The 17873-nt window shown below is 32.3% G+C and overlaps 1 protein-coding gene across 1 annotated transcript in view; it reads left to right on the forward strand.

Annotated features, from left to right (window-relative positions):
• Positions 1–17873, forward strand: part of LOC132722143 (zinc finger SWIM domain-containing protein 8-like) — a 31449-nt gene that overhangs the window by 4535 nt on the left and 9041 nt on the right. Inside the window, exons 2-15 of the mRNA XM_060706577.1 lie at positions 2951–3107; positions 3350–3444; positions 3922–4097; positions 4698–4805; positions 5523–5725; positions 7939–8134; positions 8526–9605; positions 10776–10917; positions 11491–11666; positions 12183–12369; positions 14351–14458; positions 15737–15861; positions 16389–16717; positions 17232–17332. Coding sequence (XP_060562560.1) covers positions 2951–3107; positions 3350–3444; positions 3922–4097; positions 4698–4805; positions 5523–5725; positions 7939–8134; positions 8526–9605; positions 10776–10917; positions 11491–11666; positions 12183–12369; positions 14351–14458; positions 15737–15861; positions 16389–16717; positions 17232–17332 — 3183 coding nt within the window. The remainder of the gene's footprint in view (positions 1–2950; positions 3108–3349; positions 3445–3921; positions 4098–4697; positions 4806–5522; positions 5726–7938; positions 8135–8525; positions 9606–10775; positions 10918–11490; positions 11667–12182; positions 12370–14350; positions 14459–15736; positions 15862–16388; positions 16718–17231; positions 17333–17873) is intronic.

Genomic DNA, 17873 nt, shown 5'->3' on the forward strand with positions numbered 1-17873 from the left:
CTAAGGAAGAATAGGGAAACAGCTTTATTCAGCTGTAAAATTTAGGGGAAAAATCACTGGAACCAAACAATGTTAAAACATATAGTATGCTAATGATGGCTTTTCTGGCAATTGTGTTTGCATATCTTGGTAGGACCATTCAACTTTCGAGATCCCTGATGGGTTGTGCTGAGTATGTACAAGGTATACAAAATAAAATTCAACTTCTGACTAGATTTGATTAAAACATTATAAGAGCCATCAATACCAAAAGGAGATGAACATGACCTTGGCATGTCCTTGTCAGTTTTTTGAACCTTGATAAACTTTGCAGTTTTATACAGAGTAACATTGAGGTTTCTGTGGTATTTCTAAGCAACTGCTGACAGTATTTAACATAACTTTATGGCAACCATCAATACTTCAATCATTCATGATATTGACTTTGAAATGACCTTAACCTTCAATGTCAAATTATTGAATGTTGCTAAAATGCCATAAATTGTTATTGATACTAAATAATACACAGCTTTGATTTATACTTGGACATAACATTTATCATTACTTAGAGAAAGAAAAACTAATGTGATAAGTTATTAAAGTTATCTTTTGTGCACTTTTTGTGGTTAGTAAAAACCAGTATTCATCAATGAATTTGCTTGTTTTATTCATATTTATGTTATTCATGTCAAATACATTATATTGTGAACATGAATTGAATAAAAACCTTAAGTAGGACAAATGCCAATTATTGATTTATACTTATAGTTAGAAATTAAGTGATTTTTTGCTTTGTTACTTATGGTCCAAATGGTTCTTGTTAGTTATTTACTTCTAAAAAGAAGCCTTTTTGAAGCCTTGTTAGGTAATAATAGCTTAATTTATTGTCTAGTTGTAATTGAACCATCCTGTTGGTCAATTCTTTGGTCATCATTATTTTAATACCACTTCCATTGAAAATAGTTTATATTATCATGTATACTTCTGAATTAACACTTTACTGTCCTCTTATGTTGGTTTTATATATACATGTACATACATATTTATATAATATGAATTTTATATATCTGAAGAAAAGTAACCTGCATTTATTAAATTAATAACTTATAACAGATTTTCTTTTTAAATAAATGGAAACAAGAAGAATTTAGTTGTTACACTGTTATACTTAAAATGAACAAAGAACTGTTGTAATATGTGAAATAAGTACATGTATCTAGACATGAATGATCTAATATTTAGTTTTAATCACCCACAGGTCATTAAGCTCATATGTCAACATAGTCATTCTTGTCAGATTATACTAAGTAATCATACACTAGTTAAGTCAGGACCCAATGGGTTATTGACCTATATATATTAGTACAGGACATTCACATGTATTGAAGGTATTAATAATAGACATAACACATCTTTTGTGCAGTAACAATACCCATTTTATCTTTTGATCAGTTTTGAAAAAAAACAACAATGCATGTTTTTGAGGTCTAACTGGAGAAGCACCATTTACAATTTAGATGTTTGTTGATTTGGTCGCATTATTACAAACATTCTTATTCTTTTTAGTGATTTCTTTAGTATTAGTAACCCCCTGAGTTTCACTAAATAGTATTTTTCAGAACATTTATCAAAACCTTATAGATCAAAATTCACTGATATTCAGGTGGTACAAAACATAAATGGTGCATGTCTTAAAGTTAAGTGGTTTGGAGAATTGTTGGCAATTTTCAGACTTCAGTAGAGAATTTTCAAAAGGGAAAAAGTCTGTATTCAGACTCTGCAATGTAAAAAAAAAAGAATCACTGCAGTCAGTAATGTTTTAGTTTAGCGTCTACATAATGATTAAAAAACAATTTTTTTTTTTAAACTGAAAAGCACATTTACTTAATTGAATATAGGCTGACATGTACTTTCTTAAATGAATTCAGTTTTTCTGTAGATTACTGTCTAATATACCTTGGGTTCTCCATTGTTAACTTGACTATTAAAGCTAATTGGGTATTAGAATTGAAAAGATCATAATGTATCAGAATTTGCCTTGATGCATTTGTTAAAAAAAACAAAACAGTATTGTTTTATGTGATATGACTGCACTGCATGTAACTATAGAGCAGGTGCTAGACTGACCCACTTTTATCTCAGAGCCTTATTCTTAAAATGGATTAAAGATTCTGCTCTGTAAAAATACAAAACCATTAAACTCTCTGGGATAGTCATTCAGCTTGGTTTATTGGTTTGACTTCATTTGTGCATGTTTAACTGAACCTGCCGTAATAAATCTAATGTTATTGATTCATTGATCCTACACATATTCAGGCTTTGTTGTCAGACACATTCATTATGTGTTCAAAGTGGAGCTCTATAGAATTTAAAACCACAGTTTGAGATAGGGTCTACCACCCTTTTGTCACTTTCAAATGATAAAGAACATAGTTGTCAAATGTATATTAAAATGTATACTTTCAACGAAATTGAAAATTTTCTTTTGTGAATTTGTAAACACTGCATATTATATATGAACTCCTTTTTAAATTTCGGTTAACTATCTTACAAAAAGATTTTTAAGTGCTTTAAAGCTTCTGATTGATAAAATCATGACCCCCCTTTTTTGACAGACAATATGTGCCACAGAAAGCAATTAATTTGAAATATGAATTCAAAAGTTAATTTATAAAGATCCAGAATTGATTGATGAGCTACTTAGTGAGAAGTAAAGAAAACCAACAATGATGCTGATTGTTTGAACAGCTGGTACACATGTGATAAATGTTCCTTTATTAACACTCAAATAGATATAATTAATATAGGTGCAAATGTGTGTATTTTTACAAAATTTTACAAACTCAACACATTTAACATAAGAAATGATTTACTACTCTGTATAACACAGTAATGATACTGAAAATGATAGTCTAGTATTGCTAATTGTATTATTACCTCTTTTATCTTAACATGTTAATATATTTTTCAGAAGGTCACCCAGTAATGTCATTGGTAGAGCTTGCTTCTCAGACTGTGGCATGTAATATCCCCTATGGCGTGGTAGAGAAATACCCCCAGCCCATACCAGAACCACTTCAGCTTAGAATCACATACTGGAGCTTCCCAGATAGCGAGGAAGATATCAGGTCTACATTTTATTTTGTTTTACATTGAAATGTAATGGAATTTATGCTTTATTTAAGGTCTTTTTCATTTATAGTATCCAATAATATATATCGTGTTTGTGATATGGCATTTCAATGTCTTGATTGTATGTATTATTTACTTTTCATCTGACATGGAGTCTTACTATTTTCAGTCATGTCCAACCAGTTTCTAACATACTGAGCAGAATTGAAAATTGTAGGTAATATTATGTTTATTTCAGGCTTTACTCTTGCCTAGCAAATGGCAGTGCAGAGGAGTTTCAGAAAGGAGATCATTTATACAAGGGGAAGGCTGTCAAAAAAGCCTTGCAAATTGGTAATTAATGTATATGATAGTAGATCTTGATAAATTATCACTGGTTATCATATCAATTATTGGGTCAGTTAGATATTTAGTTAATGGAAGTGAGCAAATTGACTAATCTTTGAATATTTATCATGTTATCTCCTCAAAAATGCTTGAAAAGATTGAACAGGCCTTGGCTCATGATTAGTTAATTTGACATGTACTATATAATTTATGATTAAATTGTAAATCATAGTTTCAGAAAACTGATTTTTTTTTACAGGAAATGATTGTTAGATGTAAAGGAAATCATTGCAGAAAAATGCATAACATGGTATTAAATAAAGTTTTTAGCTTAGAAAAAACTTTTGGCATTGAAGGGAAAGTACCAAGCTGAACATAACAAAAAAATTAAAGATCTAAAAAATGTTACATTAAAGTAATAATTATGTATTGGTTAAAAATCGTATCATGAACAAATATTCATGCATGTGACGTCTCTTGCAGGATTTCACCTCAGTGCAACTGTTGATCCACCCCACAACTTGCCACAGCAAAAAGGAAGTTATAAAGTGGCAATACTGTTTGACAGAAGAAGGATCACTCAGTGCACATGTACTTGCAACAGCAATGCATTCTGGTGTTCCCATGTTGTAGCTGTCTGTCTCTTCAGGATTCACCAGGTTAGTTGAGGATGACTTGTGTATTGAACAAAAAGCCAGATGAGTTTTATATAAAACATCTCTTTTGCATTTATCAATTCATAATCAAAGGGGTATATATGGAACTTAATGCATTAGAGTTAACTTGAGTTAAAGATTGCAGACACAGTATATTAATATTTTAATACAAGTTTTAATGTGCTCAGAAAGTATAGTTTGCTGGAATGATGCCACTCAAAAACTTACTGATTATAACAAGATATTAAAGCACAAGACATGCCACGTGATTAAAAATTACCAGTCTAAGAAAATAAGCAAGCCCAATGTAATTTTTTTTCCAATCTAGTTTCATATAGTGTCAGAATACTAAAAATAACTTTCTTTTATGAATTCTGATTTATGTAGTGGTTTATATGTTAATAGTTTGCAACATTGCTTGGTAATGTAAGTAGCTCATAATCATAAACATAATTTTCTATAAATAATTGCCTGCCTAAGCATGGCTGAAATACTTTAAAAAAAAACTGGTTGCACACCGAAAAACATATTATTACTTTAGTTTAGGTCTTTAGAATACTTAGGTTGAACATTGGAGTCTTAAAGTTTTGTTATATATTTTAGTGCTCGTCAGTAACACAGCGTGTACCAGTGTCTGAAAGTCTGGCACAGTTGCAGAGAGATCAGTTGCAGAAATTTGCCCAATATCTTATTGTTGAAATGCCAAAAGAGGTAAGACTGGGATTCATTGGAAGTCAAGTACTTTCAATATTCCAAGATTATATTATATAGATACTGCCCTTTGCTTCTATATAAATCATTACAGTGACCCTGACTTGAAGTGAACTTGGATATAGCACAAACTCTGATACAAGGAATACTCTTGCTAGGACTTAATCTTCCTCCCTCTTTATCTTAAATAATAATTTTGTTGATAGAATACTTACTTGCAGCATAACTCCAATCCTTTTTAGCTCACCTGAGCTTGCTCAGGGTGAGCTATTAGGATCGGTTAATGTCCGTCGTACGTCCACAATTGCTTGTGAACACACTAGTGGTCACACTTATGACTCAATCATCATCAAACTTTGTCAGGATGCTTGTTTAGTCAATTGCTAGGATGAGTTCGAAACTGGGTCATTTCGGATGGAAAACTAGGTCAAAGTGGTCACATTTTTGACACACCTGTCATGAAACTTGGTCAGAACGCTTGTCTAGGTAATTGTTCTACAACTTGCTTTCTTTTTCACTTCTGTTGGATTCAGGTTATAAAGTTGTGTTTGTTATAATTATGTTGTTCATAAGATAGTTATTCCATATATTTGCTATAAGAAATTTTGGATATAGCTTACAATAACTCAATGATCCTGATGAGTTTGCTTTATTCAAGGCTCACTGTATAAATAATGCACTGCCTTTATATTAATAGGTTGCAACATTCTTTTTCAGATTCTTCCAATAGCCCAAGAATTGCTTGACAAGCTTATATCATCCAAAGAGTGTGAAATGAACACAATAAGTGGTGCTCCAGACCCAACTGCTGGGCCAGAAGCCAATGAGGAGACTTCATGGTGTCTTGATGAGAAACAACTTCATGAAAATGTGAAGAAAACATTAGTCAAGTTTTGTGTACCTTCTCCAGTTGTTTTCAGGTATTTGACTGAATATATTTTAAAGATGTAGTATTATGTGTACGAAAATTTTCGGGATACATATTGTTTTTGCTTCCGCCATCTGTCTGTCTGTATTGAACTTGTCTGGCTTTCACAGGTCAAAATGCAGATGGGATTTTGATAAAACTTCACAGGAATGATCAGTACCAACCCTAGTTGTGCATATCACTGGCACATTCCGCTTTGCTGCACAAAATGGCCACAAGACCTTGTCCGTCACAGGTGAAACTGCTGGCAGGAATTTGAAGAAACTACAAAGAAACTAGTGATCAGTAGAAACCCTTTTTATGCATATCTCTGGCATGTTCTGTTCGCTGTACAAAATGGTCACCAGTGCTTAAAATAGCAAATCCTTGTCCAGCTTTCACAGGACAAACTGCTGAAGGGATTTCCACAAAACTACTCTGGAGTGATCAGTAGAAACCCTTTTTATGCATATTGCTAGCACATTCGGCTTTGCTGCATGAAATGGCTGAAGAGCTAGAAATAGAAAATCCTTTTTGGCTGAAAAATGATGAAACTTCACTGGAGTTATTAGTATAAACCCTTTGTGTGCATATTGCTGGCATGTTCTGTTTGCTGCAAAAACTGGTTGCCAGAGCTTAAAATAGAAAATCTTTGTCCAGCTTTCACAGGTCAAACTGCTGATGGGAATATGATGAAACTTAACAGGAGTGATCAGTGCCAACCCTTGTTGGCATATGTCCGGCATGTTCCGCTTCCCTGCACAAAATGACTGCTACAGCTTAAAATAGAAAAAATCTTGTCTGGCTTTCACAGGTCAAACTGCTGGTGGGATTTACATGCTGCTGTTCCATTCTAGAGTACAAACACAGGGCTCTAGCAACTGGGCGATTTCGGCGACTTAGTCGCCTAAAGTGTCAGAACTTCGCCGAGTTTGAACATCAAAGCGAAAACGATTTCGCCGCATTTTTTTACTGACCACATGTACATATATATCATACAGTGCATGTTAATTAAGTTAATCCTTGCCTCCAGGCATAAATCAAAGTGAATTGGTGACGCACATGCAGTTACTGCCGATAATTGACATCAATTAACACATTTAAGTGACATGATATGCAGATGCATCAGAAATTCGCCGATGTAAACATCACATTTTTTAGGCATAATTTTACGACACCTGCCACTATTTTGTGTAAAAAGATTACACCAAGAATTGCTTTTACCATATTTGACAGTAATTACACGCAACCTCACACAGACCGTGTAAATTTACTTGCATATAAATTAATACACACAGAAGCACAAGTAAATGGTTTGATACCTGTTTGATAGTAAAAATGAAATTTGTTAAAGAACTTAAAAAACATTGACCCACATTAGACCAATTTTGGACAAGTCAAAAACAGTAGTAGATAAACTTTGTCTTCAAAAAGTTACATAAACGTCGGTAAATTATGCGGTAAACTACAAATTTGAAAATTTTGTTTTACAATGCCTGTTGCAATAGCGGATGAATAACAATCTAAAAATAATCATTGAATATTTAATTAAATATAACCAAAATCAACAACAACGAGAATTGTAAGTGTTTCTGCAGGAAACAGACAAATTTTCATTTGTCACATATTTTCGCGATGCCGATTTTTACGATGAAAATAATAGTTACCAAAAGGAAAAATTGTTTTGTTAAAATATGTCCAATAGCACTTCAAATATAGTTTATTAATGAAAATTCCTTAAGGTATCGTTTACATCAATTTTCATTGAGAATTTTGCCAGTATGTGTTGTACAATGAATATTTTCTTAAGGGAGGGGGGTGTGTGGAGTTAATCAGGAAGAAAACATTATAATGGTCTGATGATAGAGGGTTTTAGAACTTATACTTCAAATATTACTATCAATAAATAGGTAAAACTCTTTTTTATAGATCAAATCAATGTACTAAGCACTTTTTCACTTCTCCTTATGTCGTCAAACTTCTCCCTGATAGGAGCTGAGGGAGAAGTCACTTCTCCCTAAAATTTTGGTCTAGCTAGAGCCCTGAAACATGGGAAACATGTTTATGTGACAAAAAAACTTTCTAGTTTATATTAATTCACTAGTGGGGATTTTTACTGTGTTAAACATTGAATAAATTTTAAATTTTCCAAATTAATTTTTACCTGTCTTGACACTTTAAGTGTGTTTAAATGTGAACAATAAAAGCATTGTTTATTCATTACAGTGATGTAAATTTCCTGACACAGACAGCACCACCAGCAGCTGCTGAATGGCAAAGTTTGTTACGGCCTCTGAGGGGACGTGAACCTGAAGGCATGTGGAACTTGCTGTCTATTGCACGAGAAATGTTCAGAAGAAGTGACCATAATGCCCTGCCACTCCTGGAAATCATTACAGATGAGGTTCTCCAATGTGAACAGGTACACAGATACTTTTCTATTGAAAACGTATAAAAGTGTACAATAATAATTTTTTTTTCAAAAATTTTAATATTTTTCATATGCATTGTTTTCTTTTTTAAATCATCTAGTTTATGATTTTATCATAAAATGGTGTTTAAGGATTTATTAGTTAATGTTTGTACATAGTTTTAAGTTGTGCTGGAAATTATTCTGAGTATGTAACGTATATATATAAAACTTATAAGCAAATTTATATAGACCTTGGAAAAATGAATTGTAAAATGTCTTTTGTGAATATTTAAATTACAAATATACTATACAGATGAAGATCAATGATTTTGTATGCTTTTTATTGTAAGGTGCAGAAAAAATTGCTTGATATTTCAATTTAAGAATGTATATTTTTCAGATTTTGATATGGTGGTTTATGACGAAGATTTCAAACAATAACAACAATCAGATCAGTTCAAGGTCAAGTAGTAACAGCAGTGCAAGTATTACACAGCATGCAGCTTCTAGTCTATGTGACGAAATAGTCAACCTATGGAAATTGGCTGCCCTTAATCCTAAACTCAGTCCATCTCAGAAAGATGACATGTGTGCAAAGTTTAAAGAATGGCATATATCTACTGTTGACAAAGTGAAACGAGCTCGGAACAGTAATTCAGGAAGTAGTGGTGGCACATTAAAGAAGTCTGAAATAGAGAATTTTAGTGGATTTAAACCTGGAATAGAAGCTTGTATATTACAGTGGAATGATTATCATATACCTGGTGTGACATACTCTGACTCTCAGATGTTCTCTTGTTTGAGATATAGGTTTAATAGAAACTTAGATCCTGATGCCAAAAAACCATCAAGGATACAGCCAATGGCTGTATGCTCTGAAAATCTAATAAGCACAGATGACATGACAACACTAGCTCAGGCAACAAATATGTTAAATGAACATCATTCCCCACAAGAAATGAAAAACAAGCGACATCGTCACCCAAGTAGGCCAGGTCAGGGTCACAATAATGACGGTGCCATGAGCTCTGGTTCAGAGGGTTTCTGTGAACCGGAGAGAGGTAGCTCTTTGTTCCGAGATTCAGATTCCGGGTCTGAAATGAAAGAACACACATCAAGAAGTAACTCTTTAGAAGATGCTGAATCTTTTGGATTATTTAATCCCAGTAGTAGGGAATCAAAACAAAACAATAATAGTAAAATTGATAATCAAAATAATGATGTTGACTGTTTTATGGAGTTAGCTGCACAAGGAAGAAATGATGAAGTGCAACCCTCAACATCTGGCTTATCAGTAGCTAGTGCTGGGGCGAGTGTAAATGCTGAGCAATCCTCTGAGTCACAAATGTCTGGAGATGAATATTCTATGTATTTTTATGATAGAGCTAAAGCGACCGAGTTAGACAAGAAAAGGAAAGAAAAGAACACTGAAGAACCCAATTTCTTCGCTGGTGTTAAATGTCTGGAGAATAGACAAGATGTAAGTAATTTATTTCTCATAGTTTTAGAAAAAGTTGTCATTGTTGTTTGTCATAAACTTATGATGATGCTTTCCAATCATTACATGACCCTAAGAAATATTAATTCTTGTTATCATAATGCTATATAATTTTCTTGAAATCATGAGTGTAATGATACAAAAAGATTTTAAATTATTCATATAATACACTTTCACACATATTATAAATGGTTTTCTGACAAAGATCTTTTTGGCAAAATGGTTGCATAATATTACTGTTTATAGTATTGTTACGTGAATAATGAATTGTTTTTACCTTTTTTCACACTCGCAGATTTGCATTGTCGCTTTTCATTTTTTTTAAATTAGTGCAGTTACTAAGGGTGTAACGGTTTACCGGTATACCAATATATTGCAATATGAAAAAATAAATTTCGAACCGCGGTACGATTTTTGGAAAACCGGTATTTTATAAAAAATCATAATTTTCAATTAATTGCCTTCTAATTTTTATGGTGGCATATTTTTGCCACCAGATAACCATATTACTAAATAGTTAATTATCAGGTTAACTAGTTAAGTAACTATAGTTAACCTCTTAATTAACTAGTAAATTATCAGGTTAACTAGTTACGTAACTAGTTAACCTCTTAATTAACTAGTTAGGTATTAGGTTAACTAGTTACGTAACTAGTTAACCTCTTAATTAACTAGTAAGTTATCAGGTTATCTGGTGGCAGAAATATGCCACCATAAATTTTGTACAAATTTCACATAAAATCTTTAATTGGCAAATTTTGTTGGCGCCAACGTAAGATAAAAGTATCCGACAATTAGTACACTTAAAAGTCAATAAGCGGCCGCAAACTTTACATAAGCGGCCCAGATGTGAAGCTCACACGCGACTAGTTTTGTTTATCAAATTGTGTGACACTACTTTCTATTTATTCCTTACATTTTTATTAAGTTTCTACTAAAAATATTTACATATATTAATAATAATATATAAATGTTACTCCATCTTTACATCAAAACATACACGACAATACGTATTGCAATATATTGCAATACGCTTCAGCAAAATGGCAATATATTGCAACACGGTTTTTGCTGTATTGTTACACCCCTAGCAGTTACAAGTATTAACTCAAAGTTTGGATATTGAAAACACAGTATTTTTTTACTTGTCAGATCTTGTTTGCTAGAGCTGAAGCGTTGCATGCTCATGGTCATACAAAAGAGGCCTGTAAGCTAGCTCAGCAGTTAGCTGAGGACCTGCTTCAAAACCCTCCAGATTTGCTGGCAGAGAGTGCTGCTGTACCTAATGTGAAAGGTAAGATCGATTTTGTAAATTTATTGTACAATACTGGAGTAATGTTGAGATGTTATTTTTTTTATAGGTGTTTGAAATAAGTTTGCCATGTGGTTTTATTGTTGTTTTAACATTTGTCATCAGATTACTCATTAAATTGTCAATATATTATTATTTAACAAAGGATTGATTTTGCTTGAAAAAAAATTTCCACCTCGAATCTGTGATTGTGACTAGGATCGCAAAATTATTTAATGTAAGTATTGCGAAATACCCTTTATTTTAAGGAATTTTCAATCAGATGTTAAAAAAGAGAAATCAAAGGTAAAGAGTCTGGTCAGACTACAGTATTTTGCTTTTATACTACAAGCATAGGCACAGGGGTGTCATTAGGAGGTAGCTTGATGCCTGTCTTGAATGCATTTTAGCTGCCTCAGAACTTGAAAAACTCTTAGCTGTATGTGATAAAAGCAAAATGACCACCTCGTATTCAAAATAAACTCATCTCAGAAAAAATCTAACCAGCTTTCATTTTAATCATCACTTATGATTACATGATTAAGGTTATTATTAAATGTATTTATTTTTGTTTAGGAAAGAGAAAGAAGGCATTGACAAGTATTACAATGCTGGCAAGTACAACACTTTCAAAGGCTGCATTCTTGTGTAGTGTCCTACTTGAGGAACATGAAACTTGGCATCTAGCCTTCCAGATGGGAATGTTTGTATTAGAGATGCCACGACCACCTGCATCCTGTAAAAGCATGGAGGTTAGAAATTTACCTTACCACATTTTTGTTTTATAATGTTTTCATTTATGAACATGCAATCTTATTGTTCATATTACAATTTACAAGTGCTTGATGTCTATTGAATATGGAAATATATTTTTTAGCTTAAATAATTTTAAAGAAGTAGTGGGTTCATTGAATAATGGGTTTGACATATGCAACCTAGCAGCATCAGCCTATTCATATCATTTGAATGAACAATAAAATTCTTTGTGTGTAACATCTGTCTTAATATATGAGAATTTCTTAATTTTCATAAACATTCTATGTGATCATATTTACAGGTCATCATCTAAGATCTATATATTTTTTATCTCAGAATTATGCCCATTTGTGACTACAAAATTGTTATAAAATTGTGATAACCATTAACTGAATTCACTTAATGTTGTTGTTTTTTGCATATATGAGGACTGAAAAAGTCCAGGAAGCTGTCCTTCAGCTCATGTTTAAGTGTAAGTTTAAAGTTATGAGAACTTGTAAATAATTTTTCAGGTAAAATTGGCCTACCAGGAGACAGAACTTTTGACATTGTTGAAGAAAATCCCACTAGGACCTTTGGAGATGGCAATATTACGTCAGAGGGCAGATCAACTAAAAGAAGGAACAATAAAATCAAGGGGAGAAGCATTGTTACCTCTCTCTCTTGCCAGCTTTATATTTGATGCTTTTTGTCTTGGAGGTAATTTTATGTACTAGTTTGAATTACAGGTCATATGTTTGAGCACAAATGGTTGCATGCTGTATGCCTACAATCTTTCTTACTGGGCTATATAACCTTAAACTATCCTTATAGCTTATGTTATGCCAGAGGATCTTACTTTATAACTAGAAAGAAAATGATTTTCACTTTTAAAGACCAGTGGTTATGGTCATCAACTTTAAACCACTTGCCCCTTACAGCTGTGGGTTTGAATCCCAACAAGGAATTTGGATTCCCTCATTTGAGAAAGCTATACAGCTATCTTACGGGATTTTGGTGGTTTACTCAGGTGACTGTTTGTGCCTAAAATAATGCAGAGAAGGATACTTAACCCTTTACCCCATACACATTTAACTTAATTGCCCTTATCATGTCCATACTACCTTATCACTATTGATGACTGATAACCAATACACTCTTATCAGTGTACTGTACACTATCTCCATACAGGTTATTGGGAAAAATACAAACATCTACATCAGTGTTATTTAAATCAGTATTACTTTATTAAATCTTGTAGTAATCAATTAGTGACCAATATAAAGTATTTTCTAAATTGAATTATCTTTCTAATGGTGTATTTTTCATGAAAATGTGAAAAATATATCTAGAGATATGAGGCTTTAAACCAAACAGTTTACTAATTTACAATGATTTAGCTACTTTTCAGATAATTTAATTATTTTTTGCACTTTTAAATTCTATTAAAAAAAATGTTTGGTGTAAAAGGTTTTTTTAAATGTAATTTTAGAAAAGGGCTGGCATATAATGTTTTAGGGTTAAAGATCTATAAAGTGAGGGGCTTTGAAGATAAAAAGGCAAAAACACAATAGTATTACTATATTTTATTTCTGTTTTCATTATGAATGTAATATTTTTAATGCCTATTTATTTAATAATCCATGTATATATATTATGCATTTTTCTTTAAAAAAAAACCATCTTAAAATAATGCCGACAATCAGCCTTGATTGCTTTGTTTTGACAGCTGTGCGATACTGAATAAACAATGTACCACGAGTCAACTAATTAAATGGCCCCTTGCTAATTTGCATAAATTCCATTGCACAGCGTGATATACCGTTCTCCGTGATTTTATTGGCTAATTAATTTGCACTTACATAACACCAAAACTGTCAACACATTTACACAAAACTAATGTTTAATCCTTTTTTCTTTTCTATCAACAAACTTTTTAAAATTAAATAGCACAAAGCATGTCCAACTGTTAACATGTAAAATACCCCTTGATTTACACATTTTGGTGATTACATGATCAATTCTTCTTTCTAAATATAAATGTGCTAAAAATATTGAATTTGTCATGTAACTGGGGCATGCCAAGCTATATTTATCTCGGCTAGGGAAAAACTCCCAGTACTTTTCCGTGGTCAAGGTCGTAAGATTTACCAGTAAATCTGCAGTAAACACGTGGTGATTTAAACTCTACCTGTCCAGAAATTTTCAATATAAACCACAAAATTTTACATCGGCAACTGGTAGAACTTTGATTAAAGTTTACATAAATGATTTCATGGGATTCCTCGCATTTATACTTTATTTATAAATTGCATTTAAACTTGCTTGCGGTGATTCGCGTATGTATGGAGATAAGACAGTTGCGGTGATTCGAGTATACATGGAGATGAGATGAGTGCGGTGATTCACGTATCTATGGGGGAATGGATAATTGAGTAGATTCGCGTATCTGTGGAGTAAAGGGTTAAGGTCTTCCTTCACCATTAAAACTTGGAAATCGCCATATGACTTGTATTGTGTTGGTGTGATGTTAAACCCAACAAAAAAAAGCAGAAAAAAAGGCCATTAACAAATGAATCTTTGAAATTTAGACTCTAGAATGTTAATAATCTTGTACTGAATGGCTATTTTGATGGTGTAGTAAATCTTGCAAATAATTTATGAATCAGTATGATTTTAGATTATGTTTTGTCTTTTTTAGCATGTCCCATGACATCATCTCTGTCATGTATGTCCCATCAAGGTGCATCAGTATGTAAACAGCCTGGAGATGAAAAACTTGGTTTTGATGGATGTGTTGCCTCCCTTGGTAAATGTTTTTTTTATACATGTTAGAATGCTGTGGTATATGTGTGGCTGAATTAAGTTTGCATCATTTGTTAAAGTTATTGGACAGTGTTGGTTTCTAATAAGATTATTTGTCTTATTTGATCATTCATTTTCTTACTTATGAAAACTACAAGAACTGATCAGGAGCTAGAATAAATTTGATATGCATGTATTTTTGTAAATAAACTATTAATTCTGATGATGTTTTCAGGACATGATAATGTTTAATGCTTAATCTGAAATTAGTAGTACAGTAAACTTCACTTATAGCGAACACGGTTATAGCGAACTTCCGGTTATAAGGAACAATTTATTTTGGCCCGAATTTTGCCCTTCTTTATTTCATAAAAAAATATACGGTTACAGCGAACACGGTTATAAGGAATTATCGCTTACAAGGAACTCATTTCTTAGTCCCAATTTAGTTAAAAGTGCATCAAATTACACTTTTATAACGAACTCCAAATATCGTCTATTTGTAAATATATCCCGCATTTTCAACTTTCGTTTTCATTGGCACGGAATAAATCTCGCGGAATGTACCGTTTATTGTTGTATGTAATTCAATATATGAAAATGAATTTGTATAGAAGTATGTAATAGTTTTCTATTTAGAATTGTTTTAGCTTGAGTTCTTGTCACAAAGATAAAACGGTAATTCCTTTTATTCTATAATTTCTTTTCTTTAATAGTTTGCTCGAGTAAAATAATTATCGGTTTTCAACATAATCACGCATGCTTGCAAACATAATCCATAGAAAACTACAAAGTATGCTTGATTGAAATGAAAAGAAATCTATATATTATTAGTTAAAGTCACCCTTAAAATATAATAGAATATATTCAATATAAAAGGAAGAAAAATGGAAAATTTTGTTTATTCTTATTCATTGAAAGAAAATGAAAAGCACAGTGCAGTGAGTTAAGAAACAAAATATGATGTTTTATGAAGAATTGAGAAAGGGAGTAACACTAAAACTGAAATAGCAAAGGATTTTCAAATTCCAAAATGTACGCTCTCGGGTATTGTGTCTAAAAAAGAAATAAATGATTAATTATTCTTAATCAAATGCTCTTAAAAATGGCGGATGATGTTTAACAATCAGTTCGTTATATGTAAATCTGTTCGCTATAAAAACTCCTGATACAAGGAACTAATTCGCTATATGCTTACAAGGAACTCCGGATATAAGGAACAGAATTTGAATGTCCCAATGAGTTCGTTATAAGCGGAGTTTACTGTATATGCTTTTTTTAGGAATGAAAGCAAATGTATCTGAAGCTGACCATCCACTGTTGTGTGAGAGTACTAGAAAACAGAGAGGGGAACTTGCTCTTGCCATGCTGATACATTACAAAGATGATGTTGTTAAATTGAGCAAAGTAAGATTTATATATCATATGTTAAGATTTGTGACTTATTAATTAATTCTATTATCCTGTCTTCTGAAGGAATTATTTTACCTTTAGCAACTTTAAGACAACTTTTAATTAACTATCAAGTAAAGAAATCTGGAAAAGGGGATATACCTTGGAACAATGAAAGCAACAAAGTTACATGAAAATTGCAATTTGATTCTGTCCATGAGAGATAATGTAAAAGTGCATCATTCTCTCACACCCCTTAGCGCTGACTTAAGCTATAATTCAATTTTAAACAGTTAATTGTGCTGGAATCTTAAAGGACTAGAGGAATATAACAACCCTGAAGTGAAGTACTAAGCAACTTTTGTAAATCAATATTTGCAATTATTCAAGCCGGATGATTGAATTAATGGATTTGAAAATGAATTTTCATCAAGGGATTGTTATTTTGTTAAAAAATTGGCAGATCTCATTTTCTGACTAGGAACTGATAAGAATGAAAAAATTTATATCTTTAAATGTGTGTTTTGTATTATATTATATAGATAATGGACAAGTTGTTGGACAAAGAAGTACATCCCTCTTATAAGGCACCTAGTTTGGTAACATACCTGACACCTAGAAATACAGTCACTGTTACACCACCCACTTCAGCTCCCTCTGCTGCAAATGGTGAGTCTAGAGATCATCATACAAACAGAGGTACAGGGAGACCATCTGTGTCTGGAGGAACAAGAGCCTCGGAACTTGATGAGTTCCCTCCAACAGATGACTTTGATCCACGACCTGGACCATCAGGGGCAACTTCTAGCTCAGGTGCAGCAGGATCAGGAGCCAGACCAAAAACAACATATACATTAACATATGGTCAAAGGTAAGACAAATTTTAACCTTTGAACCATTTCCACTATCAAAGCACCATGCATCCACATTCGTGTTTATTGTCATGAAGATTTTAAAAATGTATTTAAAAGTAAAATATTGTGAAGCGAACAAAAAAAGTAATGTACACATTGTAAATAGCACTTAATATATATGTAAATTACCAAAAAGAGGTAAAAGTGTACAAAAAAGCTCGTACTGCAGTGGTCAAGCAGTAAAAATGTAGTGATAAATACTGCAAAATCAGTTATAAATTGCACATAGCATGTAAATTATTACTTAAGTCTTTTTACTTAAAATCTTAGTACATTTTTCTCAAGTTTGATTTTCTTGAAATATTTTGGCTCATATGGAGGCATTAATATACTTTATGTAAATTTATATGGTGACCTTGTTATTGGAGAAAACAGCTTTCTAGTCCTTTTGTAATGAATATTTAGCAGTAATTTTTCAACAGATGTTTGTTTGAATAAGGTCTGATAAGGCAAATTCTCTGTTAATTGTAGTAGAGACACAGACAGTTCAGCTGTGGAGGAAGAAGGGGACAATTACAAGGCGTTGGAGGCTAAGTTGAGGTGTATGGCTTTGAAGAAGAAACCATCGCAAGGTATCTTAATGGTTTCAAACTGGTTGTATGCGATTATTCGAAATGGAATCTGTAAAGAGATATAAATGTTGTCTATATTTGTCTTTGTTCTAAAGATTAAGTTGCTTTCCCTATTCTTTTCTTCTAATGGGTGTTTTAGTTTTTAAAAAAGTATAAATTTTTAAAAGAAAAAAACTATCTAAGAGCTTAATGTGACATTATGCTCATTTGTTTCACTGTCAAGTTGACCAGTAATTGATAGTGAAAAATGTTTAGGATAAAAAAACAGTAAAGCAACTGCCTGCAATATAAAAAGACTGCTCCACTCTTTCTATCAACTGAATATAAACAATACATTCCGAAGGCTACTTATAGAATATCTGAGTAAGGCGTGTAATATTGATTATATACATAGAATAGACTGTAAATTGAAAACTATAGAATTATGGCAAAATCTAAAGTTATTTTGACTTAGATGGGCATAATGTCACTTATTAGCAAACTACATGTCCTCAACGTGGAATCTAAGCAGTATACATTTATGAATGATAGTTGTATGAAA

The sequence above is a fragment of the Ruditapes philippinarum genome, unplaced genomic scaffold, assembly GCF_026571515.1.
Source record: "Ruditapes philippinarum isolate M1 unplaced genomic scaffold, ASM2657151v2 ctg1046_1_1_1_1, whole genome shotgun sequence".
NCBI classification, from domain to species: Eukaryota; Metazoa; Mollusca; class Bivalvia; order Venerida; family Veneridae; genus Ruditapes; species Ruditapes philippinarum.